Below are 26,155 nucleotides of genomic sequence, written 5' to 3'. Positions count from 1 at the left end.
CACTTCTCTGCTACACACTTGTTTCAGTACTGCGTTACACCCAGCATTATTTGAGAGTGATTAGTGTAACAGATGTTTTCAAAGAATCAACAAGCGAACTTTCACTGCCAGGCGCAGAGCATGAAGATCAGCTTATTTCTCCACTAAGAGAAGTTGACACTTTACTGAGAGCTGATTTATTTTGGAAAAAGCTTACCCACTGGAGCTAATGTTATCAGCTAATACTGTTGATAAGTCGAAGGGAATATACTGTGTCTGATGTCCCAAAACAAATATGACTACTTAAATTTGGGGAGTCAAAATAAGGCATGTCTTCTCCATGGTTACCTTTGACACTTTTAATTATCACATCAGTAAAGGTTTACGTGCACCACGAGCCGCTGACCTGCTACTGAAGTCTAATTTCACCACACAGACTCACCAGGCCTCTGATATTTACTCTGACATTCTGCAAGTTAATTAATTTGCTCAGTAAAACAAAGAGATTATGTCGTCCTGCTAACCTTTCCTCGTTTCTCAGTTAGGAAAACCCATAAATTTAACTATGGCATAATGTTTCCATGTCACAGCTGGTGTGCAGAATTTTAAACCACAGGAACTACAGTGTAACATCATTTTCCAAAAGTGTTATTTGAAAGAAAAACGGGAAAAGTAGGCCTTGTCTTTGTGGGTTAACTGCAGAAGCCCGGCTTTAATCCAGGATGAGGCTGACTAATTGGCCGTGGCTCTGGGTAATGAACTTTTATTATAACCACTGCACAACTCATATTACTAAGGGCATGGTGACCTAATGACTCAACATGAGCATGGCTTAAAACAAGCTCCCATCTTTTTTACGTACAGAACTACTGCAGGTGTTAACAGATTTATAGGACGTCCTTTATGCTACACAGTAAGGCAGGTGATGCTGCCAAAAATGTTATCATGATAAAAAATTTTAAAGGCTTGTTTTGAGTGATCACAACAATCAGACCTAAAGGAAAACTTAATGAGCGCGTTGAATGCTGTTGTAACGTTATGATGTCATAGTGCTACTACTGCTAACGTCTACTCCATCGTCTCTTTTTCTCCTTCTTCACCTTCTTAGTCTTTTTCTTTCCCTCCAACTCTTCTTCTTCTTCATCTCCACCAAGTCTTCTTTCCCTTTCTTCTTCTTCTCTTTTTACTTCTTTCCTTCATTCTCACTTTTCTCCTTCTGCTGATTCTCCTCCTCTTCTTGTCCCTTTCTCTCCCTAGCTTTCTTCACCTCATCGTCTTCTTTTCTCTTTTTCTTCTTCCCCTCTTCTTTTCCGCGTACTTCTTTTGCTCTGTTTTGTTCTTCTCCTATATCACCTCCCTTTTCTCCCATTCTTTTTCCTTCTTCCTTTACTTATCTCTCTTCTTTTTCTTTATCTTCTCCTCTTCTCATTCTCTTTTTCACCTTCTCCTCCACCTCATCTTCTCTGTCCTTTCTCTTCTTTTTCTTCCTTCTGCTTCCTCTTCTTCTCCTCCTCCTCTCATCTTTCTCACATCTTCATCTCTTTTTCTTTTTCTTTTTCTCCTTCCTCTCCACCACCTCTCTTCTTCTTCATCATCTTTTCTTCTCCACCACCTCTCTTCTTCTTCTTTTCTTCTTCTCTGTTCTTCTGTATTCCTCTCCTCCTCATCTTCTTCCCCTCTTTTCTTCCTATTCCCCTTCACCTCTTCCTCACCTCCTCTGCTTTTTTCTTCTTCTTCTTCCTCCTCCTGCCATCCTCCTCTCCTCCTCTTCATGTGTTTTCTTCTTCTCATTCTTCTCCACCTCCTTTCTCATATATCATCTTCTTCCTCTGCTTCCTCTTCTCCTCCTCCCCACCTCCTCTTCTTTCTTCTGCACCTTTTCTTCTTCTCCTCTTTTCTCCCCCCTCCCTCCCCCTCCTTTTCCTTTTCCTTTTTCTTCTATTCTTCTTCTTCTTCTCCTCCTCCTCCTCCTCCTCCTCCTCCTTCTCTTTCCTTCTTCTTCCTCCTCTCCTCCTCCTCCTGTTTAATGGCAGGTGGCACCTAGTGTTGAAGGTGCATTAGCGCCCCCTCTACCTCCATATGTGTGGTTTAATTATATCAAACATTTATCAAACATTTGTTATATTTCTATTTAGTAAAATTACAAAGAGATAATTATTGTTCTTTATCTGTTGTTATTGCTCAGCCCTACTTACGCTACACAGTTAAAAAATTGTTTGCCAGTATGTTATGTTCTTTGAATAGAGTACATATTTTGACAATTAAATGCATATCACACTGCAGTGTAACTAAGTGCCGCTTTCACAAGCAGGAACAGATGTGGCATCACAATCACGATGCAGTCGCAAAGTGATTATGTGAACATGGTAATGAGCGTAATTACAGATTTTTTTTTCTTTCTTTCAGACGAGCAAAGGTATCTGGCTTAGATTGAGACTTTTTAGCTGACAGCAGGTGTATTAGAAGAACCCTGGTGTGTGTGTGTGTGTGTGTGTGTGTGTGTGTGTGTGTGTGTGTGTGGCTTAAACCATGCGGGAGCTGCAACCTGACTTGTTGTCAGGGTTATGTCAGTATTATCTTTAGCTGGCTCCAGCTGTATCTGTGTGTGGCTATGACAGACTTGCACAGGATCGGATTTCTCCTCTTTTTATGCGCTTGTCGTTCCATCTCTCTCCATTTCTCTCCCCCTTCCAAGTTTAATCTGACATATATAAAGAGGCTCACCCCCCTCTACATTTGTGGCAGAGGGAAATCAATTCAAAGTAATAGAGCTCTGAGTGTGTCTAAGTGAATGTGCTGGCCTTAAGAGTTTTTAGTTTAGTGTTTTCTCTAGCACCTAGTCTCCTGTGTGAACTGTGTGCTAAAGCCGTAGCTGGCGCGGCTCTCAGGGCTCAGTGTGTTTGTGTGCTTGTGTTACTTTGGCAGCAGACAGTGCTGTTGTTTCCCAGTGGTCAGGTGGCTAGACAGTAGGGAAGATTATATCACCCAGGAAATGTGTCCTCTAATTCAGCGCTGTTTACCACCACCATTCTTTTTTTACATCTCTCCTTCCTTATTGGTCTTATCTCTCACTCTGGAACAAAAAAACACCTCATTATGTAATTAAAACATGTATCATTCTTATGAATTAGCATGTGTGTTCCTAATGTGGCTTTGATATGAAGTTTTACACTGCTTTGCAGAGATGCACTAATCGATGGGCTGGTGATAGGAATCAGCCGATTATCAACTGGTCGGTCTCAGATATAGCCGATCCTGTGCCGATCATTTTTACATGCATGCACCACATGATGGCTCACGACATTAAACGACGATTGTCACAGCAGCTGCAGCCCGTTGTCATTCCTAGGTCGTCAAATATAGACGTTTTGTCACACAGACTTTTCAGACAGACATGTGCTTTCCTGAGAGGCCACTATGTTTGATTAGATGTTGTTTTATTGTGGGTTTTTGCGTTATATGTTGTATTTGTGCATTTTAAATGTACTTTGATTGGCTGCTACCTCGGCCAGGTCAATCTCAGCGGGACTTCCTGGTAAATAAAGGTTAACTATATAAATGAAAGCTGTTTTCTCATATGAACACCGGACTGTGTCGGAGGTGTTCTCACCACCTGGCAATACTCTGTTGGGTTAAGGCAAGGGATGGCACCTTGGTAGGATGTGCAGGAGGCAGGACATAACATGGATTACACCGAGCTCATGTCACTAGAACATAATTTGCTCGTAAACGACAGTCTCTTGCTGTTCTGATAATTTGTTTGACGATATCAGCTTTGGCCTTGAAGTTTCGGAATATCCTCGTCTCCCCAGTTAGACATTTTTGTTGCCATCTTCCTGTAAACGACCCTACTTCTTCACCCTCAGATGTTTGTTTTCTTCCGGTTTCGCACCTGTCCCATAATAGAAACTTCATCCACACGCCCACTCGCTTCGGTGTAAATTCTTCGGACAATGACCTGCTCTATTCGCACATAACAGCGACTGTACTGGGGAGCTGGCAGGATAAAGTCAGTCACTGTCAGATCCAACTGATTCAGACATTTGGGTTCTCATACACAGCTCCTCTAGGTAAAAGTTGAATTAGTAACTTTTCTCCTAATGGTCTGTGTAATTTGTCACTAGGCACTTTTTAGAATAAACTCACTAAAGCTCCTTTTACACAGGGACTACAAACCTGAAATTATCTCTATTACCCATGCAGAGCATGTATGCATGTTGCTCAGAGCAGTGACCAGCTCCTCTGCCATCAGTGTGATGTCTCTACTCTCGTTTTGCGCCATGCACACATTGTGGCAGGAGGAGAGGAGACACTGCTCACTGTAGCAGTGGGAGGTAATATATAGCCTGCAGTACACACACCTTTACATTCTCATAGATAGATACTGATTAATAAATAGTTTTGTGCAAAGACACAAATACAAAAACGCTCTGTTTAGTAACCAGGAGTACTTTTTATTTTGAGTGAAAGTGGGAGAAGGTCCTTTAACTCGGTGCAGGAAATGTCTAAGTTATTTAATAGTCTGTGTTTTATTATGAACATACATAAGAATTTTCCTTTAAAATAAAGTCACACAAATGTTTGTGTATGTTGCCAATGATAGTTCTTAGGAAGAAATTGAAACCAGTAGGTCAGATTTTTAAAACATTTGAATCGCTGCTTCTCTGTTGCCTTGAAATATTCTGCTGATGGGTGATTATCATTTAAACAATAACACACTAGTACCACTGTTATTTAGAAAAAAAAGACCTCCTTGCTCCTTCCAGGAAGAAAAGCTTTGATAACTTCCTTGGCACGTCTCTTTTATGTCATATCCATTGTCAAAACAAGTCATTCTTGTTGCTGTGGTGGCTGATTGTTATTGTACGCTTCAATTCCAGAAACATTGTTTGATAATGTTGTGCCCATGCCAGCATGTCTTGTCACTGGAGCAGCACACAAAAAGTCAAAACATGTTTACAGTGCTGCAGATAGTAACAAGCTGCTGCACGTGGCAGATATTCATGTACACAACAGACCAGGGGTGACTGCTGCTTCCACTAGCGATGCAAACTGGGCAGAGATAGAAGGCTGACTCTTCACAGGACGAGGGACACTTGCTGCTGTTGCTGCTGCTGCTGCTGCTGCTTTTGTTGTGCTGAGGAAGTGTAGATCAGCTCAACGGAAGCTTAGTTCTTAGAGCGCAGCGAGCCAGGCCCAACAAACATCTGTGGAATGTTACAGCTCTGTCGTCATTTTCTTCCATCAAGTCTTCCACAAAGCGTCCTTTTCACTTCCAGCTCCATAGTTTCTGTTTCACAGTCAAGTTTCATATTGCCATTATAACTGCGTTTGAGTGTGTGTATGCATTTATCCGATGCTTTAAAAAGAAAAGCAGTAAAATGTTCAGCAGCTAAATGGTCAGTTATGTGATTTTTTTTTTTTTTTACAGAACAATAAATTAAAACTCAGATTGATTAAAACAGCAGCAATAAAAAACTGTCACAGTGCCGATAAGTGATTGTGTTTCATCTTGATCTTCCTGTGATTTGTAAAAAATCTCCAGCCGGCTTGTAAAAACAACGCACCGTAAAGCAGCCTAAAAAAAGCATGTGAAGCTGGGGCATAATTCCGTCCAGTAATAATATCTAAAGAGCAGAACCAACATATTTCAGAATAGTGCAACGAAATTAACAAAAAACCTCATTGAAAATAATGGATAAAAATTTGGCAGGAACATCCTAATCCTGTGATACAAAAATTACAATGTGCATTGATTTATTGCAGCTCCCTGTGGGTTTACATGGGCAACTGCCTTCGCTGCCATTTACTGTGACAACAAGCCACAAATTCATCTGCTGGCAAGCCTCTGTGCAGATAACTCACAGAGGATAATGAGATAGTGTTGCTCACGGAGTCATTGTTTTATTATTTGGAAAGATCAGAGTGTTTTTTTTTTTCCATCATTGCAGTCGTACACTATTTGTTAAATAATAAAAACCAAAAGTTTTCAGGAGATGAGAAATATTTTTTTCATTCTTTCATGAGTAAATATAATATAATTCTTTAAAGTTGATCAGATAGCTTATTTTTAGTAAATAGATAAATTGTTTCAGTCATTTTAAAAACAAAAACACTTATAACATTGCTACCCTGCTAGTCAGCACCAGATATACAAGTCAGTTAAACTTATTATTAAAATCATTATTTATTAATGTATGCATTAAGAACTGGAAGTTTTTTCGACTTTGATTTAGTGACTTGTTGCCATGATTTGCAGTGTAATGTCTTGTCATGCGCACATTGCCAAATATTTCGGCAGCATTCAATAAATGATTTGATTATTTAAAAATGGGATTAACGATTTCAGATGGCTCTCATAATACAGCAGTATTTTTTCAGTCAATGTTTAACCCTCTCGATTGAATAGTGCTTAATTTGTGTTTTCTTACTGTTATTTGACTAAGTTAGAAACATCCCTTTTGAATATTTGCTGCTTTTCTCTTTTTTACATCACTGTAATCTGAATATTTTTTAGTGTTAACTGTTGATCCTGACAAAACAAGCAATTTGTTAGGCTCTTAAATTGTGATTTTGACCTTTATTTCGACATTTTAAAATAATAAGGATACTGATAAACTTTATTTATGAAGCGCTCTTCAAAACAAGGTTACAAAGTGCTTGGCATGGTTGATCTCGGATTTAAAACGATGCAGAATTCAAGCAAATAGAAAGAACAATAAAAATAACATCAAGATAAAATACCACCACTGAAGCAGATAAGCAAAGTTGGCAACTAATTGCCCTGTAGATTGCACTGAGGTGCAGCCAATCAAACAATTAGAGTAATACAAAGTAAAAGAATACAATAACCGTAACCCCTTATACTCTGAGGGGTTGCGAGGGGGCTGGAGTACACCCTAGGCAGGTCACCAGACTATCACAGGCCTGATACAAACACCTACAAGCAATTTAGAGTCACCAATTAACCTAGATGGTGAAAGGAAGCCGGAGGACCCAGATAAAACCCACGCTGACACGGGGAGATCAAGCAAACTCCACACAGAAGGCTCCCCCACCACAGATTCGAACCAGAAACCCTCTTGCTGTGAGGTGACGATGCTAACCACTGCACCCAGTGCCATCCCAAGGCATACACAAAGATCAAATGTGAGAGGGGTCTGAAGGAATATTACCACACAGAGACATTGTTTTTGTACAAAAGAATTAATGGAGAATATAACAGGCAGATGAATTGTTTATAAAAATAATCCTTAGTTGCATCCCTAGAGACGAAAAGATTTCTGTCAAACAAAGCAAACAAGGGGAATATAATGTCCAGTGCAATTTAGAAATGTTTGAGGAAACTATAAAGCAGTCTGAAATATAACACGGGAGGATGCTGTTGTGCTTCAGTGTGTCAGTCGGTGCAGGTACAGTAAATAAGCTGTCAGATGAAGTAAAATGTCAAAAGGCCCATCAAGTGTACTGCCAAGAAATTAACTATAATGGAATACCTTTTTGTAAATAAATATCATGTCAGAGCTTTGGGATGGTTAAATGGCTGATCATCTGTTAGTGTGCGACACAGCAGACCATCCGTGTGACACTGATGGAGGCTGTCAGTCCCACGCAGCGCACTCCCTCACTCCGCGACGTCGCACACGCTGCCGCTGGCCTTTGGCACCTCATTTCCATGGCATGCCAGCTGAAGGCAAATGTGCCCACCTGGCTGCCCTCCTTTGTATGTGGGCCCCGCTCCAAATCCTCACTGGATTATCTTATTGTCTCCTTACTGAGCCAAAGGCCACCGGACATTTGCATCCGAGAGGTGGAGCAGGGAGTGCCTCGCCTCTGTGGGCAGTCACAGTAGCGTGTGTCTGTGTGTGTGTGTGTGTGTGTGTGTGTGTGTGTGTGTGTGTGACAGCGAGGAGAGGGAAAGGAGAGCGGATCAGAGAGCAGCACCAGTCTATTTGCCAGTTAATAGATGAAGAGCGGAGGAGAGGGGAGTGGGAGGAAAGGTGGAGACAGAGAGAGAAAAGATGATTAAAATATCTTGTGGCTTTTTGTCAGGCTACAACAGTAACCCTCCCTCCTTCATATTCTCTCTCAACATGACACAGGGAAGGAGACAACGTGATCCTTGTTAATAACCGATATTCTGAGTGTAGCATCCCGTTGTTTTGAAGGCCGTTTAGCGTATTTCGGGTACACTGCTGCCTGCTGCATCTCGTATTTTCTCTCCATCATTAAAATGATGCTTTTAATTGCTCTAATAATGAAGCAAACAAACAAGAACAGAAATCTTTAGTGGTTTAAAGAGGGATTTCTGTGTCCATTCGCTCATGCACAGTGTGCTGCTGACAGGTGGTGTTTTAATCACGCACATACACAGTTTTTCTGTGGTGCTCAACACTGGCCTCGGGTTTTGGCCTTTTTTTGAAGTGCAAGCAGTAACTCGCTGCAGGGTAGATGACATTCTGAAATCCCTGAGAACCTGAGTCTTGAGGCAGGTTCGAGATACTTAAACAGACACAATGTGTCATGGAGTTGGGGCCCCCGAGGGTCCCTCAGGGGGTTCCTGGGGACCCTTAGGCAATGTAAGAAATAGTTTTCAAATGAAATCTTAATTTTATTATGATTTAATTTTGGTAAAGGGTAAATTTGGTACTTTTTATCCTGGATTTTCCCTTGTTTTTGTGTCTAAATGACTAACGGGAGCAACCATTTTTGAAAATGGTTCAGTATTCTAAGTTTCTGAAACACATGGAAAGGATCCCAACAGAGATAGAGCTTTTGTTTCAGAGCAAGGCCCGTTTTATTAAACCAGAAACAGCCTCGAAATTGCCATTGCCAAACCCGCCTGACTACATTTGAATTAAGAGTTATTTTAGTGTATATAAAGCCAGAATATTTTCATATCTAACTGTGTGAATTATGGTTTGTTTCAACCAAACCAGAGTTGGTGATTGTAAGAACAGTGGACAGACAAACTAAGGTGTGTCTTGTTTCTGTTGACTAAAGGAACCGTTCAGAACGTCACTGGGTCTGGCGAAAAAACTGACTGCTCGTTAAAGCTTCATATTTACTGGACAAACATGAGAGTGGAGTCGATCTTCTCATCTCACGCTCTCCTTTCAACGTTAAAGTTGCTCATGACACTGATTGTTGGTTTGATCACTGAACATTAAACAAAGCATTGTGGATGAGTTTGGCGATTGTTGTCAGGCCAGCTCTCTTCAGCTAAATAAAAGAAAACAAAGTTGTTTTTTTTATATCAGAGCAAGCAAAAGGACACACCAACATGTTGTGATTAAAGGTGACTGTATTGAAGTTGTAAATGAATATAAATATCTTCTGACAGTGATTGTAGTGGAAATGTCATGGGACTGAAACACAGGTGTCACTTACAGGAGAAGATTACAGCGATTATACATTATGTTAGCTTTAACAGAGCAGAAGCGGTATCTGTCTGTCCACCCCAAAATGTTGTTCATTTGTCCATAGACTATTTTAACTCTGCTTTATTGTGTGGAACTTCTCACCGTCTGTAGTTCACAAGAACGAACTTATTAAGTTTTTTTAATGTCTGTAAGATTGTGATGATGCTTGTGCGTTCCAATTGGTGAGAAAAAGGGTGGGAAACCACTCTCTGTGGTGAAAGTAAGCCGTCACCATCAGGACTGAGGTTCTGGGTACCACCTTTGCAGACTACTTGTGTGCAGAGACCCTTCCCACCATCCAGTGTAGCTGTTTTAAACAAATCCCCACGACATGACAGGTGTTTCACTTGGATTTTGTCTAAGTTAATTCTTGATTATTGGTGACGCTGTTGTGGAGCACTCTGCTGTTAAATGTCCGACAGTTGCTGCAGACACAATGGGAATTTCCCAGAGGAATTAATGGAAACTAAAGTAATAAATAATTTCCCAAAAGTTTGAATCATTCCTTTAAGATTTTAACTTACCTGCTCAACTAAATGATATCCAAAAACAAATGTATACCTTTTTATTTTCAGTTTTAGGGCCAGAACATTTAAATTAGGGCTGCAACTAACAATTATTTTCATCGTTGATTAATCTGTTGATCATTTTATCGACGAACCGATTAGTTGTTTGGTCTGTAAAATGTCAGAGAATGGTGTAAAATGTCGATCACTGTCTCCCAAAGCCCAAGATGACGTCTTCGAATGTCTTGTTTGGTCCATAACCCAAACATGTTTGGTTTACAGTCGTAGAGGAGTAAAAAAATACAGAAAATATTCACATTTAAGAAACTTGATTTAGAGCATTTTGACCTTTTTTTAAATTAGAAAATTACTCAAGTTCATAAACTGATTATCAGAACAGTTGGCAATTATTTTAATAGTTACCAATCAATTAATTGCTACAGTTATTTGGAAATCACTGGCATTGTATCTTCGGTTTTTAATAATATATAGGAAAATACTTAATAAGCCAGTGTTTGCCTACACAACTTGACCTGCTCACCTAATCTCAGCCACCACACACACTCTTTCCCACCATGCTCACCAGCTGTTGTTTGACGGTGTGTGTGTAGCCCTCATGCTGGGGTGTGTGTGTTGTTGTGTTTGCCTCACCAGCAGGCCGTGGTTGTTTGCAGAAGAATTGAATTTGGCACGATGCTGCCTGTTTGTGTATGTCACACTTGTGGACAGGACAGTGAACGCACATGGACACACTGACAGATCCAATGGGCTTGTGTTGCAGTTTGTTACAGCGTGAGCTTTGGTAAATCCTGTTCCTTTTGTGTGCCAGCGAGAGACCCAGTGGTGAGGAAACGAGTCATGTGCTGTTGTTGATGTTTTGATGTTTACTTGGCCAAGTGCTAACCAAGCACCTGTTGACATGTGAACCACCTCACATCCGCAATCACTCTGCAAATAAGTGGTTCAAGTGTTCAGGTGGTCAATGTAGTTTATAAAAATCCACATTTAATCAGGCTGACATACAGGAATATTTCCAGTGTTTATTTTAATGTGACCAGAAATATTACATTTACATAAGCAACAAGTTTAATCCACTGAAACTTTGTTCCTCAACTGTATATTTAAAGAGCCACTTTGGTATTTTCCAACCTGGACTCTAATTTTCCATGTTGTTGTGTCTAAGTGACTAATGGGAACAACAGTTTTTGAAAATGGTTCAGTATTGAGGAGACGAAACAGGCTGCAATGTAACCACTTTGGGCATTTGGCACCGACAATGTAGGTCGACTAGAAGTTCTTGTTTTTGCCACTGCCAGGCTCAGATTATTTTTCTAATTGTCTGACAGCTTATTGAAAGGATTCCTTCAGAGATAGACTTTTTTGTTAAAGAGTAAGATAATTTTTGTTCAACAAGAAACATCCCTAAAGTAGAGGCAGCATATTTTCACATCTGACGGGGTGAATTACTGGTTTATTTCAACCAAACCAGAGTTGGTGATTGTTGAATCAAGATGGCTTTTGACAGTTTTATTTTGTTTCTTTAGATTTTAAATGAAGTGTGTGTTACTATGATAAAATTATCGTTTATTCAAATGGAGTCTGGTGGTTTTGGTGATAGCATTTTGGGGCTGTTTCTAGTTAAACAAAAATAATCTTACTCTTTAATAAAAAGGTCTATCTCTGTAGGGATCCTTTGCATAATGTTGTCAGACACTTTGAACAATCTGAGTCTGTCAGTGGCAAATCCAAGCACTTAGAATGGACATATATTGATGATGCTAATTCACCCAGTGGTTTTATTGCAGCCTATTTCGCAGCTGCTGGCTGCAGTGGTGTGGCTCAATACTGGACCAATTTCTAAAAAATTAGGAAAATCCTTTCCTACTGCACAATAAACCTACTAACACCTGCGAACATCTGGCTTTTGTATGTATTAGGAAAGGCAACAACTGGCATTCATGCCTGGGTCAAATAGTAGCCCCTGTACCAACGAGATGCAGTGGCACACCACCACAGTGCTCAAAGATTGTTAATCTGCCTCTATGCTGCTTTCTGCTGTTTACTAACCTGTTCTCCCGACTGCCTGATGTATAATGTTAATCACCAGTAGAAAAATAGCACACCAAGGCATGCTTGTCTGCTGCCGAGGTCTGTACGCTACACTCTACTTAACTCTACTCTTCTGGCAGTGGAGAAAGGAGTCTGTAGCCTGTAGTAATTTTAGTTGTAAAGGGCTATTCGACACAAAAACATGGGAAAATAGGTTGCAGGTTGATTTGCCCTTTAATTTCCACAAGTAGACAAACAGATTTCAGAATCATTAAGTGACATGTAAATCCGTAAAGCGATATTGCATATAGAACATGTCATCCTTTAATCACTGCTGGACAGTAATGTGATCATTTAGCATGTGACAGGTTTAATGTCAACAGCTGGCATGTCTGATAATCTTCTTAACCAATCAGATGACACCGACAGAGCAGTCCGCACAACCACATTTGTTAAGAGTTGATTTAAACCTGGTTATGATACTGTGTGTGAGAGAGAGTTGGGTTGTACTTCTGCCTGCTGAGCCACAGATGGCAGCCCTCCACCTCAAGCTTACAAGTGTGCCCTGCAAACGCAGATGTGTGTGAATGTGTAGTGTCAGGTTTTCTTTGCGTGTGAGAGGAGAATGCTAGACTGCACTTCTGTTGATGTCTGCAGAATACAACAACACATTTTGTCTCCCTCTGTTGGAGTCTGCGTCTCACTTTCCTCTCCTCCCCTCGTCGATCTCGTCGATTTGCCCTCTTTCCATCCCTGTACATAAATACACCACAGTGTTAGCAGAACGGCCTGTTGGTCAGCTGATACATTCTTGTAATGGCAACATGGACGTTGCTTGACAGGCTAACCAGCTCATACATCTCCCCAAAAAAATTGGTTTATTCCTTTCAAGAGAGCCTTAAATAAACCCAACACACCTTTCTAGCTTGTCTTGTTTCAAGTTTGCCCCTGCTTCTGGTATTCGGCTCCATCTTTGGGTTTTTTTGTTCTCACGCATGCTTCAGGTGATTTGGTGACATGCCCTGCCCAGAACTGGAGGGTGTTCTACATAACACACACACCCAAGATGTGCACTGCAGGAGCTTAGCGTCGATTTACTACTTCAACACCGGAGCCGTCGTGACACACCTCCCAAACAAAGGCGACTTTGCTCTCAGTAGCCCTTTTTACACAGAGATCCTGCAAAAGGGTACATATATGCATGGAGTTGTTTTGTATAATGACAGACTCGAGATAATCTGAGCCCATCCACAGCCAATACCTGCATATCCAAGCTTCTTTTTCTCTCTGACACACCTTCGTTAGCCTACTCGCTTCCAGCTGTAAAATATGAAAATCATACATTCATAGCTAGTCACTAACTAGCACCACATCATTTCACAGAAAAAAAGAAGTGTAAGATGAATGTCAAGCTCCGGGGGGCTTAGGGCATCGCTCCTCTACGTAGGTGGTATTATCTTATTGAAGTGTGCGCTCTCTATCTGCCTGGCTCTCCCTCTCTGCTCCTTTTCTTTAATCCTCTGCAGAGTAGGTGTGCCAGGGAGAGAGAGACGGGGAGAGAAGACTGATATTTGCTTAACCAAATCCTCGGAGGAGGCAACCCTCTTTGATCCACTTCCAAATTCACAGCGTCCACTTTCATACGGTCATCCGTCACTTGCGCTGTCTCTCGCCCTCTCTGCGTTTGTGTGTATGATGGACGAGGCCAGTGCTGAAAGAGAGAGGAAAGCCCGCAGACAATGGCCTGCATTTTGCTCTGCCCCCTCTCTCCTTCTGTCTGCCGCGTCCTTGCTTTCCGTTTCTTCTTGAACTTGTCACTTTTGTTGTGTGCTGTTGAGGTCAGACTGGCACAGGCAGGCGTTGTTGTAAGCAGAGAGAAAGAGACACACAGAGAGAGAAGGTACTGTTGGAGCTGAGCGTATTGGCTGGAAAGCCAGGGTTAGTCAGGGCTTGCCCCTTTGTTTTACACACAGTGCTATCCACACTAGACGGACCAAAGCACACTCGCACGCACACACAAACATACCACCTGTGAGCACCACTACCTTGACTTAAACCTGCGATACAGGAGAAGACTTTAAAAGACAAAGGTCTGATGCCCTCCCACATCTAAAGACAATGTGAGTTTTTAGTCATACAAGCTAGAGTTTGCAGGGTCACTATCTTGAAGACTACAACAAGATTACTTTTTAGATTATTTCCCATCCTGCTCCTGGTGGGAAATATTACACCAAACTGCCTTTAAGAAATATGACATAAACAATTGCTTAGGTGTCCACAAAAACACATAACTCTAACTCTAAGATAAACTGTATTTGCGAACAAACTTTACATTTTGAATTGTCTCACCTTAACTCGCCACCAGCTTCCAATGGTTAGCTGCACTATTTTAGTGAGAGGAGACCGTGGAAATGAAAGGTGAACTGTTTTAAAACTACACTCCACAACTCTGCCACTTTGTCCTCCTTTTCCAAAGTCCAAGAGAACCAAGACTTAATCACGTTCTCTTACCTCCCCAGAGTCCCCTCCCTTTTTTTCTGTCTACTGGTTCGCTGCTTCCCGTTTGGTGCTGGAGAGCGCGCAGCTATTGGTTGTTAACAATGGTCAGGTCATTGAACTTCACTGTTTGCACGAGCCAAGACTAAAAACTGACGATAATATGAAACATGTTTGATTTCATCATCAAGACGAGAAAAAGACTGATGCACGACAGCTTGGATTAAGTTTATGACCACTGTACGCCAACAGTCGAGGTCACAAGAGCACCCACCAGTTGAAGTACAACTCTTGTGTTTTTATTCTGACACTGGAAATTTGACACTGACAGTGAAATTGCTCGAAAAGTCATTTGTTTTAAAACGAGCATTACTTCAGTCCCTCCAGGATTTAGTGTTTTTTTTCTGGGATCGTTGCTGCCTGAAACTCCTGATTTCATAGCAGCTTTTCTAAAATAAAATAATTGTGATGCTGTCTCTGATTCATGGCCTTTGTTGTGAGCATTCAGTGTTTCCCAGAGAGTTTGCAACAGCAGCGACACATGATCACCGAAGATCAGCTGTTGCTGCTGTTGGACCCAAGCTGAAGGACCATCTCCATAAGCAGTTGTCTGGTGATTATGATTCGTTCATTTGTTTATTTTTTATTGACTTTTATCCTTGTTTCTAAAGTGATTAGAATATCATGAAGACACATTCCTGGTTCAACTGATTACCTGCATCCTCTCTAAACTCAAATGTGTCCCCTCTATGTGCCATTTATTAAAGGGAATACTATTTAACATTACACTGGAAGGATGCAGACACTTCATTATTGTCTCTAGCGATATCAGAATATAGACTTGTCCAGCCATCAGAACAATTTGATACAGGCTTATAAGACATCTTTGTATCACCAGAGGGTCCACAGATTAGTAGCGTCGTCTTTTCCTCCCTTGTATCTCTGGCTTAATCTTTCCTATCAGGAGCCTCTGTCATGTTGAAGCAGAATATGAGCGAGAGGAGAGATCCCATTGTAGCCCTTTTGACAAAAAAGCAAAGAAGACACAGGCTTTTATATCATATTTTCTGTCTCTACCTTTCGTCTCCTTGTGAGCAGCAACATGAACTAGACTATCTGATCTGCTCCCGTTTCCCCGCAGCACTCACTCCTCCAGCTCACACTCTATTGGAGTTATTCATCGCACATAGTCGTTTCTGTTTTCAAAGGTACATATTAAAGTAGCGTGATCCCAAATGACTCATATCTCTCTTTTCTTTCCTCACAGTGAGCACCTATCCTGCGCCTTCACCTTCTTCTTGCACGGTGAGAGCAACGTGTGCACCAGCGTGGAGATCAACCAGCACCAGCCCGTCTACCACCTGACGGAGGAGCACCTCACTCTGGCTCAGCAAGCGTCCAGCCCCTTCCAAGGTGGGTCTCCCGTCCACTACACCACTGGTACTTTGTAAGCAGCTCAGAATGCACTGGGGGAACGTTCTAAGGTGCTGTTAGAGCAAAAACAATTAAAGCAAAGATGTTAGACGACAACAGCAAACACTGCATCCTTCATGAATTATGCAGCCCCCTTTGGGCCAACTAAACAAATACAGAATGCATCCTCGCCCTGATATGTAATCATGTGGCGAAATTGCCTTGGGTCATTGTTTAAAGAAGTTTGGTGCTGCTGATACACACCAAAGACATGTTTTCTTTTTTTTTCTTTTTTTTTTTAAAGATATTTTTTGGGCCATTTTGCCTTTAATGGACAGGACAGGTAAGCGTGAAGGGGGGGAGAGAGAGAGGGAATGACATGCAGCGAAGGGCCACAGGCTGGATTCGAACCCGGGCCGCTGCGGCAACAGCCTTGTACATGGGGCGCCTGCTCTACCACTAAGCCACCGACGCCCCAAAGACATGTTTTCTTAAAGGAATCTGTATCAGTAGTTGGGTAAACAAACGAAGTGTTGTGCCATATTGTGTCACTTTGATTTGACCCTTAATTGGAGTGCGGCACAGTTTTAGAGAGACATATCATTACCCACAAGTATGCATGTGACAGATGAATGAACAGAGTGATTTTGTGGGAGGAAATAAATACTTCTACTTTGTCTTTCTTCTGGTTTTCTCTTTAAGTTCTTTGCTCTAAGACCGCCTTCACTGAAATTCCTCGTTCTAAATCAAAGGGCTGTGATCATCTGACAGAATCCAGCAGAAGCCCTCTGACATTTGCATGTTTGTACACATGCCTGTGCACTCAGACGGCCAGGCGAGAGACCGGTGGTCTATTGATTTGCAATTTCATCTAAAATGTAGGGTCAGGGGCGTCGGTGGCTTAGTGGCAGAGCAGGCGCCCCATGTACAAGATTGTTGCCGCAGCGGCCTGGGTTCGAGTCCAGCCTGTGGCCCTTTGCTGCATGTCTCTCCCTCTCTCTCTCCCCCCTTCACGCTTCACTGTCCTGTTGATTAAAGGCAAAAAATGCCCAAAAAAATATCTTTAAAATGTAGGGTCAGCTGAGGAGGATCCTTCACATTCTGCAACCTTGTAAAAAACACCAAATGTTAAAACTTATTTATTTTAGTAAACAGTAGCCTTACAGTACAGATCCACCCAGCCAGACCTAAAGTGTAAAACCAAGAACTTTTATAAAAATCAACGGTGCATTCTTTGACTTTGCCGAGCTACTAGACATGAGCGATACATCAGTAATACTTGTTGTATCTCGGCTTGTTCCATTTGAGATGCATAAATTAACTGTATCAACACTTGGGGCTGAGACGCGTAGCATGTTCTTAAAAGAAAAGCACCAGTGGTTGTACTTATATTTATTTCATTGTAACTACTTAATTTCATTTTATTATAACAACACTTTTATTTTATTTAATTGTAACAGTGCCTTATTTAACTTTATTAGAACAGTCCTGTATTTAACTTTATTAGAACAGTCCTGTATTTAACTTTATTATAACAGTACTTTAATTAACTTAATTATAACAGTCCTGTCTTTAACTTTACAATAACAGTACCTTATTTAATTAATTATAACAGTCCTGTCTTTAACTTTATTAAAACATTACCGTATTTAACTTTATTATAACAGTCCTGTCTTTTCTTTATTATAAGAGTACCTTGTTTATTTTAGTTATAACAGTACCGTTTTTAAGTTTATTTTAACAGTGCCTTATTTAAGTTTATTATAACAGTCCTGTCTTTATCTTTATTTTAAGAGTACCTCATTTAACTTTATTATAACAGTACCATATTTAACTTTATTATAACAGTACCATATTTAACTTAATTATAACAGTACCGTATTTAACTTTATTTTAACAGTATTGTATTTAAGTTTATTATAAAAGTACTGTATTTAAGTTTATTTTACAGTACCATATTAACTTTATTATAACAGTCCTGTCTTTTACTTTACTGTAACAGTACTGTATTTAACTTAATTATAACGGTACCGTAATTAACTTAATTATAACAGTATCGTATTTAACTTTAGAATAACAGTACCTTATTTGATTAATTATAACACTCCTGTATTTACCTTTTTTATAACAGTACCTTATTTACCTTCCTGCCTTTAACTTAATTACAATAGAACCTTATTTGCTTAACTTTATTATAACAGTATTTTATTTAACTTTATTATAACACTACTTCATTTAGATATATTATAACACTGCTTTATTTTTTATATCATAGCAGTATTCTTTTTAATAATCAAGTATTTTAGTAATATACAGTGGCTTAGAGGAGATTTCAACATATATATCATTTATTGCAATATAATATAAAAATCTAGCTACAGCTACAAAAAACAACTACATTTTATTTTTTGAAATAAGAATAATGCTGTACTGTTGACTCAAGGAGAGTTTCTTTTTCTCCACTCTCAGAAAGCTGCACACTTGTTAATGTGTCCCATGAATAGGTTTACTTGCATTGTTGAATCTCAAGTGGAGACACCTCTGTTGTCAAGTGTAAAAAAACAAAACAACAGGGTTAAAAACAACAATGGCACCATCTATCAATGGGCCACCATGAGGAGTCAAAACCATCTTCAGAAGCCAAAGAAACAACATGCTCAATACTCATCAGTTACTGAAAGGTCTTTTCTTACATCTGGTGGAGACGCTACAGCTACTCTTACTTTAAAGGAAGCTAATTTAAACACCAAACACCTAAAAATGTTTTTGTACACACATTACTGCTTTTGATTAATCTAAAGAAATGGCATCTACTAAAACACAAGTTAATCTTCGGGATTCAAGGACCCTGTTTAGCTCAAAATAACTTTAGGCTGTTTAGAAAAGCACCCTGTCTGTTGCCTCAAGGAGATAAGGCGGAGTACACTAAAGAAGATAAGGGAATTAGGCTTTCAGACACATTTTTTTTTTGAAAATATTTTCTTGTAAACGTTTAATTCTCAGTGCATGTGTAGGAAGAGTGTAGTTTTTTGAATGAAATATATTAGTGAAAGGCACTCTTGCGCTTCAGCCAAAAATAAAACTGGAAATATACTGAAATATATTAGTGTGCTGTGTTGGGTACTGCTGCCAAGATAATACATATACAATCTTCTGTCAGGCTGTCTTTCATTACAAATTGGCTTGCAGCCAGTTAAGGAAAAAAAAAGAAAAGCCTCTGTAGTCACTTTAAATTATAGTGTAGTGTAGCCATAAAAATGTGTGGCTCTAATGATATTCCATCATTGGCTCTAAATTCATTACCACACCCGAAGCCAAACACTATATAATCCCAAAACCACTGTTTGCTTGCATTTCAACATACACACAGAAATGTTATTGTAATGATTATAATATACATTTAATCTGTGAAGGGAAGGAAGTAGTTGGCTTTGTAAACAACACTATTAGAATAAAAATAAAAGTATCACACTCGGCCTGTTTGCATTCGTAAAAAAGTGAGGTATGGATATGTGCATCAAGCATTATAGTGCTTCCCTCTCTAGCAGATGTCACATAAATGGACCCTGCTGACTAAAAGAGTAACTAAGGTAGCCTGGGCCCTATTTCTCCATGTCTTTGTGATTAAAAGACTTATGGGAACAAAAATGTTTTAAATTGGTCCAGTAGCAGCTACGAAAACAGGCTGTAATGTAACCACTTGGGGCATACCGTCAATTTGCGCCCACTAAAAGTGCTCCTTTTTGCCACTGACGGACTTAGATTATTATTCTAGGTACAGAAACATTATGGAAAGGATCCCTACAGGGATAAACCTTTTTGTTACAGAGCAAGATCCTTTTTGTTTAACTTGTTTAACAGCCCTGAAATCCCTGTCCCCAATCCCACCAGACTCCACTAAAAAATACAATTATTCTATCATAGTAATACACACTTCATTCAGAGTCAACAGAAACAAAATAAAACTCACAAAAACTGTCCTGGTTTGTTTTTCTACTGTTCCCAAAATCACCAACTCTGCCTTGGTTGAAGTAAACCCTTAATTCCCCCGGTTAGATGTGAAAATATGCTGGCCATACACGTGGTAAAATTACAGTTTATTTGAATGGAGTCTGGTGGGTTTGGTAGTCGCCAGGCTGTTTCTAGGTAAACAAAGAGGATCTTACTCAAAACAAAAAGGTTTATGTAAGTAGGATCCAGACACTTATAACAACAATCTGAGCCTGTCGGTGGCAAAAAACACACTTTCAGTGGACTTAAATTGACGATGCACAAATGCCCTGAGTGGTTTCATTGCAGCCTGTTGAGCTCAAAATCTTGAATGAGTGACACATGAGCAAAACTTTTCCTCTTTTACCATCTCACCTCTGGCTGGATCAATGTGATTCAACCCTCCCCTCTCCACACTTCCCCTCCAGAGTAATAACAGTGATCTCTTCCTCCACTCAATACCCTAATTCCTGTGTAGCCCACCCCTTTAGTGTCTCCAGAGCTCCCCTGAAGGGAGGTGATAATATCCCCTCCAGTTAAAGACTAGTGCCTTGGATAAAAATTAAATGATTATTGGAACTTGGCGCATGGATTGCCACAGGGATGTTGATGGGGTTTCTTGGTCATTTAGGATGATCATATTGCTCCCTAGCCGCCAACAAGTAGATGGTTACTTATGACTCATTTTACTGGTCAATGAATTCCAGTCCTTTTGCCTTTTTGTGATGGCGAGTTCGTCTGCACAAAGGAACAATTCATCTTTGGCCATTGTGAAGTAATGATGCTCAGTTAAATCACTTTTTTACTCGATTCTTATGGATTATCTTGAAATTCAACTGCTAAAATTCTAAAATTTTGATTAAATAATTTTGATGGGACGCTGGAAATAGGGATGTGCATGATGACCAGAGCTACTAGTTGGTCAAACTTATTATTAAGTTATATTTATGTTTTAATGTCTGGCTGCCAGTCAGTAGCGTAGTTAGCCTGTATTAGCTTGAAAGGGCTGGCTTGGCTTTTTTATTAAATTACATGAACATCATTGTCATCCTGCACCAAACCATGTTCAAACTCTACAATGGAAATAAAAGGTGAATAATCAAATATTTGTATTGAACAGTCAAATCATTTGGCTATTAGCCCACCTCAGAATATCCCTAACTGGGAACACCCTGAAGCCCCCCTGGAGCCACCTGCCCCCCATGTTGGGAACCATTGATGTAGATGCACTCAAATGAAGCAGACATGTGTCTCTGTAGTGTGTATGTGTTTTCCGATCAGCACAGGTTGTGTGTTAAGTCTTTGAGTACAGTGTGTGTCTATGCGCAGGTGTGTGTTTTCACCGCCGCAGTGCATCTCCTCCTGGCTAACCAAGCATAGCGCCGAGGAAGGGCTGGCTTCCATCCCCCTTCATCCATCCATCTCCTCCTCCCCTTTTCTCTCTCTCTCTCCCCCCCTCACCTCTGCCAAGCTTGGTTTACTGTGCGGCAGAGCGCTCCGGCAGGCAGACCTCTCCAGGATGTGACCTCATAAAAGGGCGCAGAGTGAATGTAATGAACTCTCAGCCCATTACACTGATCTGAGCACATTTGACATGTCTTCAGGGAGCCAGAGATAGGCTCACAGTCAGAGAGGAGAGAGGCAGAAGGGATGGAGGGGAGGGTGCGGTGGGGTGGTGATGGGGGAAAACGGTAAACCATTTCCATAATTGTGCTGAATTTGATCTCCACAACTGGCCTCAGGTCTTAGGAGAGTGTGTGTAGCAAGAAATGCAGAAATGAAAGGGAGAACGAGTGGGGTTGAATTTAATTAAGGTTAATATGATCGGCCATAGCTGGGTGTTGTTGTGTACCGCAACATAAATAACCTTTTGTTCTTCCCTCTGTGGGGTTGTTTTTGCTGAGGTTGTATGTTCTGGAGGCTTGGGTGAAACTTTACTCTGAGGGATGTCCAGGATACACTGTGTCTAGACAACATGTTTCATGCTTTATCTTTTTCCAGTATTTAGGTTCTGAATGCCCAGAGGGTTCATATGTCCGGGTAAAGAATCATAAATAGAGGGTGAGACATTAATAATTTTTGACCGGGCAAGAAATCTGATTGCCAGAAGTCAATTTTTACTGGCCCCTACACCAGTTGCTTTGTCAGCAATTATCAAATAATGTAACTGCCTTTGAAAAACAACCCCATTTTATCCACGTTGCTCCCAAACTTGCGGCAAACTGCACAATACATTTTCGCCCACATTCTCTAACGCCACCCAGCTGAACTGTCTTATTTCAGGATAATTGAGACGCTTGCTTGCGCTTTGACTCATGAACTTTGTCTTTACTTGCTGCCATTTTCTCAGATGTGCCTGATCAGAACTGATCTTGACCAACTCTGATGCCGCAACAGAGATGATAAGAAAGCAACATGGCTCACTCTTAAGCTACTTCAATCATCAGCTCTGGAAAAAACAGTGTGCTTAATTCTTTTTTTTCCCACCCCGTTTCTGATTGGGTGAGCGAGTTGCTAGAATTATTAGCCTGACGTGGCATTTTGTTTGACCCGGACAATCGGGCAATTCTTGTTTTTGAGCCCTGAAGTACTAAACTCCTCAAGGCTCCAAAGGGCTGTCCACACGAAGGACAGTAACAACAACCATAACTAGAATGATGTGAGCATCCATACTGATAAACAATAATGTTATGGAAACAGTGGGTCAAGAAATCACTGTGTGCTCCAGCTGTGTTTCCCTGCAAGTTTTAACTGAATTAATTGGCCGTCAGTGTTTTTATTGTTAATCAAAACACTCTGAAAGACATTCTAAAGATATTGTTCACCGCTGTCTTCATTATGGTTGTCTGAAATACAACAAAAGAGCAACTGGTTTGTCTCTTTTCAGTGCAGCCAAACAAGCTCACCTTGTTTTAGTACTTTTCCACACATCAGCAGGACATAGTAAAGTTGGATACCTTTGCAGAGGAGTTAAATGTGTGCAGCCAGTTGCCTGCGGCTCCTTATCTAACAGCTCCCTCTTGTTTGATTACTTCGTTGCAAAATTAAACGATCTGCTGACCAAAAAAAAGCCATTTGATGCATTTTTGTTGAACGATCGCACTCAATGCAATAAGTAGTGACTTATCCATTGTTTCCCGTGCCTCCTTCACAATAAAAGCCACCCTGCGTTTTGCCAGTTGAATGCTTTTTATATGAAGCAGTGTTAGTTGGAGGTAATTGGTTTGCATTAATGATAACACTTTGATCCGGTGCTCAGAGAGTGAACTGTAAACATTGAGGCTGATATCAATGAGATACAGCTGGATTGTTCCCCTGTGAGTCTCCCGTGCTTAGATTGGCAGTCTAAATCCAGTGAAGGAATGGTGGACTCCGCCACCACCAATAAAAACGGCTATACAGAGGTAATTACTAAATATATTGACTGGGTATAGCAGATAAAATGCTGACCTTAAATAGGATCAAAAAGTGGGGTGTGATTTCATGACAGTCTAAGGGTTGGAAGATTTCAGAGGTGAATCACTGCTAATGCGTCTCATCTTCCTTTTCCTACTCTTTCTTTCCGTCGTCTCCCGCCATTTTCCCATCCTGGAAGCTGCTCTTTGGTCAAGCCGCAGGATCAATACCTTGGGACAGAGGCCATCCAGTCTAGTAATGACACACTAGAAAAGCACGGCAGAGTGGGATGTTAACTGATGCTCATTCACACACCTACCCACCCAGCCAGTCTGTTCATGGGGCCATTTATAGTCCTCCCCATGTTCATATGTGTGATGCATGCAGAGAAAAAGAATGGACGCATAACAAGCTGACAGGTTGTGTCTCCGTGTGTCTGCAGAGTTGATATGCATATGGTTTCTGCGCTCATATGTATGTATGCATTATGCATGTTGGTCTGTGTTACGATCTGCATTCTCTGATGGATGTAGGTCTGTTCTGTAAGCAGACTGATGGGCTCGCTGTGTGACTCTCATATGTCTGTGCAGTCAAGTGTGTTTGCAGAGGAGTGGCCCTTTTTATAAGCCTCTGTTTATGGGCTCTGAGAGGCCACCGCTTGCCAATAATTGGCGTCTGGATTGCTCTGTAAGTATTTGGCGAGTCAGCCGGGACCGGCTGGGTCCAGCAGTGCTTTGGAAAGGTCAGAATGCTGCTGGTTCGGCCGGAGATGGCAGAAAAATGGAAGGAAGCATATGGGAGAAGAAATAAGGAAGAGATGATGATAATAAGACAAGTGAGATTTTTCAATATATAAAAGGAAGGTGTGAATTGAAGGACAGAAGAAAGGACTAATGAAGAAAGGAGGAGGATGATTAGGGGAAGGACAAGGATTCGTAGGGATGGAAAGTAAAGAAAAGAGGTGTAGAGTGAAAGGGTAGAAGTGAAGTTGAAGGGGAGAGAAAAGAAGGGATGGAAGAAGGAGAAAGAAAAGACTTTGGGATAAAAGGGTTTTTTTCCTTTTTGTGTCAGTGAGAGGTAAAGAGCCTGGACACCAAAGCAAGTCTCATTCCTGTGGCTTAAAAAATGTTTAACAATTTCTAAGTGATGTTTGTGATATAGTGATTTTATACATCCCGCGTGGAGCAAGCTGCGGTACACTGAGAATAATCGATGTGTCGCCCACTCCTAAAGGAGAGAGCAGGAGGGAAATTATACAGAGGTGAAGGAGAGAAATCATGAGGATTTGTCAAGTCAATTTTATTTATATAACCCAATATCAGAAATTTCTCAAGGGGCTTTACAATCTGTGCAGCATACAGCACAGTCTATCCTTAGGCCCTGTGATTCAGACAAGGAGATATGTATTGTCTTGAGAATGATGCAGGGCTGAAGATTTTCTTATGTTGACAAACATTGTCTTACATTTCTCTCCTCTCTTCTCCTCCCCACCGTTTCCTTCTCACTAGTGATCCTGAGTCCTTTTGGCCTGAACGGGACACTGACTGGCCAATCGTTCAAGATGTCAGACCCACCCACCCAGAAGCTGATCGAGGAGTGGAACCAGTTCTATCCCATCAGCCCTAGCGCCAAGGAGGGTGTGTCGGAGGACAAGGCGGAGGACATGGACTGGGAGGATGACTCTCTGGCCTCTGTGGAGGTCCTCGTAGGTCAGTGTTTGATTCTTTTGTGAGCTGACCTGTTTGAAATCTAGATCCGTCTGCTTTGATTCTTAAACATCTCTGCTCTGTGTGTACAGGTGGTGTGCGGATGGTGTACCCAGCCTGCCTGGTGCTGGTGCCCCAGTCAGACATCCCTGTTGTGGCCCCTGTGGGGTCCTCCCACTGCACTGCCGTCTACTCGGGTGGCCACCAAGTGCCTGCTTCCCAGCGAGAGCCCGCCATGTCTTTGGTGACCCTCACCCCTCCCACATCGCCCGAGGAGGCACAAACAGGTACTGGTGTAAATACAATGTAAATGTATATGACAGGACTATTCATGAATCAATATCGGATCATTCAAATGAAGATCAAGTCAAAAAAGTTAACCTTGATCTTCCCCTCCCCAGTGGACTCCCACTCAGCCCAGAAGTGGGTTAAGATGCCTTCATCATCTGATGCGTTCAGCGTGGACAGAACGAGTCACCACGGAGGCAAGATTCCACGCCGGCTCGCCAGTCAGGTGGTGGAGCGCGTCTGGCAAGAGTGCAATATCAACCGAGCCCAGAACAAGTAAGTCATTTTTCTATGTCTCTTAAAAAATGTAGCACAGATTAATCGGCCATGCTGTAAATGAATATTGAACCCCAACCAAAGAATTTGTTTGTGTTGGGCAGCTGTAGAATAAAAAGCTGTGAAAGTACCCTGTATCTGAGAAAGCACCTGAAAGTGAATGAGAAACAATCCCTCTAACATGTGCTTAAAACGTGTCTTCTCTAGCCAGCAGTCAAAGACTTGTTGCTTCATGAGTGGTAAAAGAGTCATTGGACATTGGGCCATTGTACAAGGCCGTAACAAATGGATCTCTATCAGTGGTTGAGAGTTTGAAAAAATTGTGTGGTATCCTTTTACTTTTATGTAAATTGAGCCCAAAGGCATTTAAGCAAGGTAACAAAAAACCTCTATAGGAGTGTATAGTCATCTGTCTTCCTACTTATCTGCTCTGTAAAATCACCCACAGTGTGTTCAAACCATTTGCTGACTCTCAGTAGAGAGAACTGGTCAGCCTCTCCTGACGGTACTTGTTTTTTTTATGAGCACTCACAACTTATTGGTGTAACAAGCTGAGTAAAGAAGAGGTTGTGCGCCAGTGTTCAAGCACTCTTGGAAAGTTGGAAATCTCATTTGCGGTTTAAAACAATACAAT

General features: G+C 41.1%; 1 protein-coding gene across 1 annotated transcript in view; it reads left to right on the top strand.

The window, feature by feature from the left end:
• med13a (mediator complex subunit 13a) overlaps positions 1-26,155 on the top strand; it is a 111,742-nt gene that overhangs the window by 42,569 nt on the left and 43,018 nt on the right. The window contains exons 5-8 of the mRNA XM_050035193.1: positions 15,720-15,865; positions 24,760-24,960; positions 25,050-25,244; positions 25,359-25,521. Of these exons, the coding sequence (XP_049891150.1) occupies positions 15,720-15,865; positions 24,760-24,960; positions 25,050-25,244; positions 25,359-25,521 (705 nt within the window). The remainder of the gene's footprint in view (positions 1-15,719; positions 15,866-24,759; positions 24,961-25,049; positions 25,245-25,358; positions 25,522-26,155) is intronic.

Source organism: Epinephelus moara, chromosome 3, assembly GCF_006386435.1.
Source record: "Epinephelus moara isolate mb chromosome 3, YSFRI_EMoa_1.0, whole genome shotgun sequence".
NCBI classification, from domain to species: Eukaryota; Metazoa; Chordata; class Actinopteri; order Perciformes; family Serranidae; genus Epinephelus; species Epinephelus moara.
Note: the sequence above shows the minus strand (reverse complement) of the source record. Positions and strands in the feature narration are given on the sequence as shown.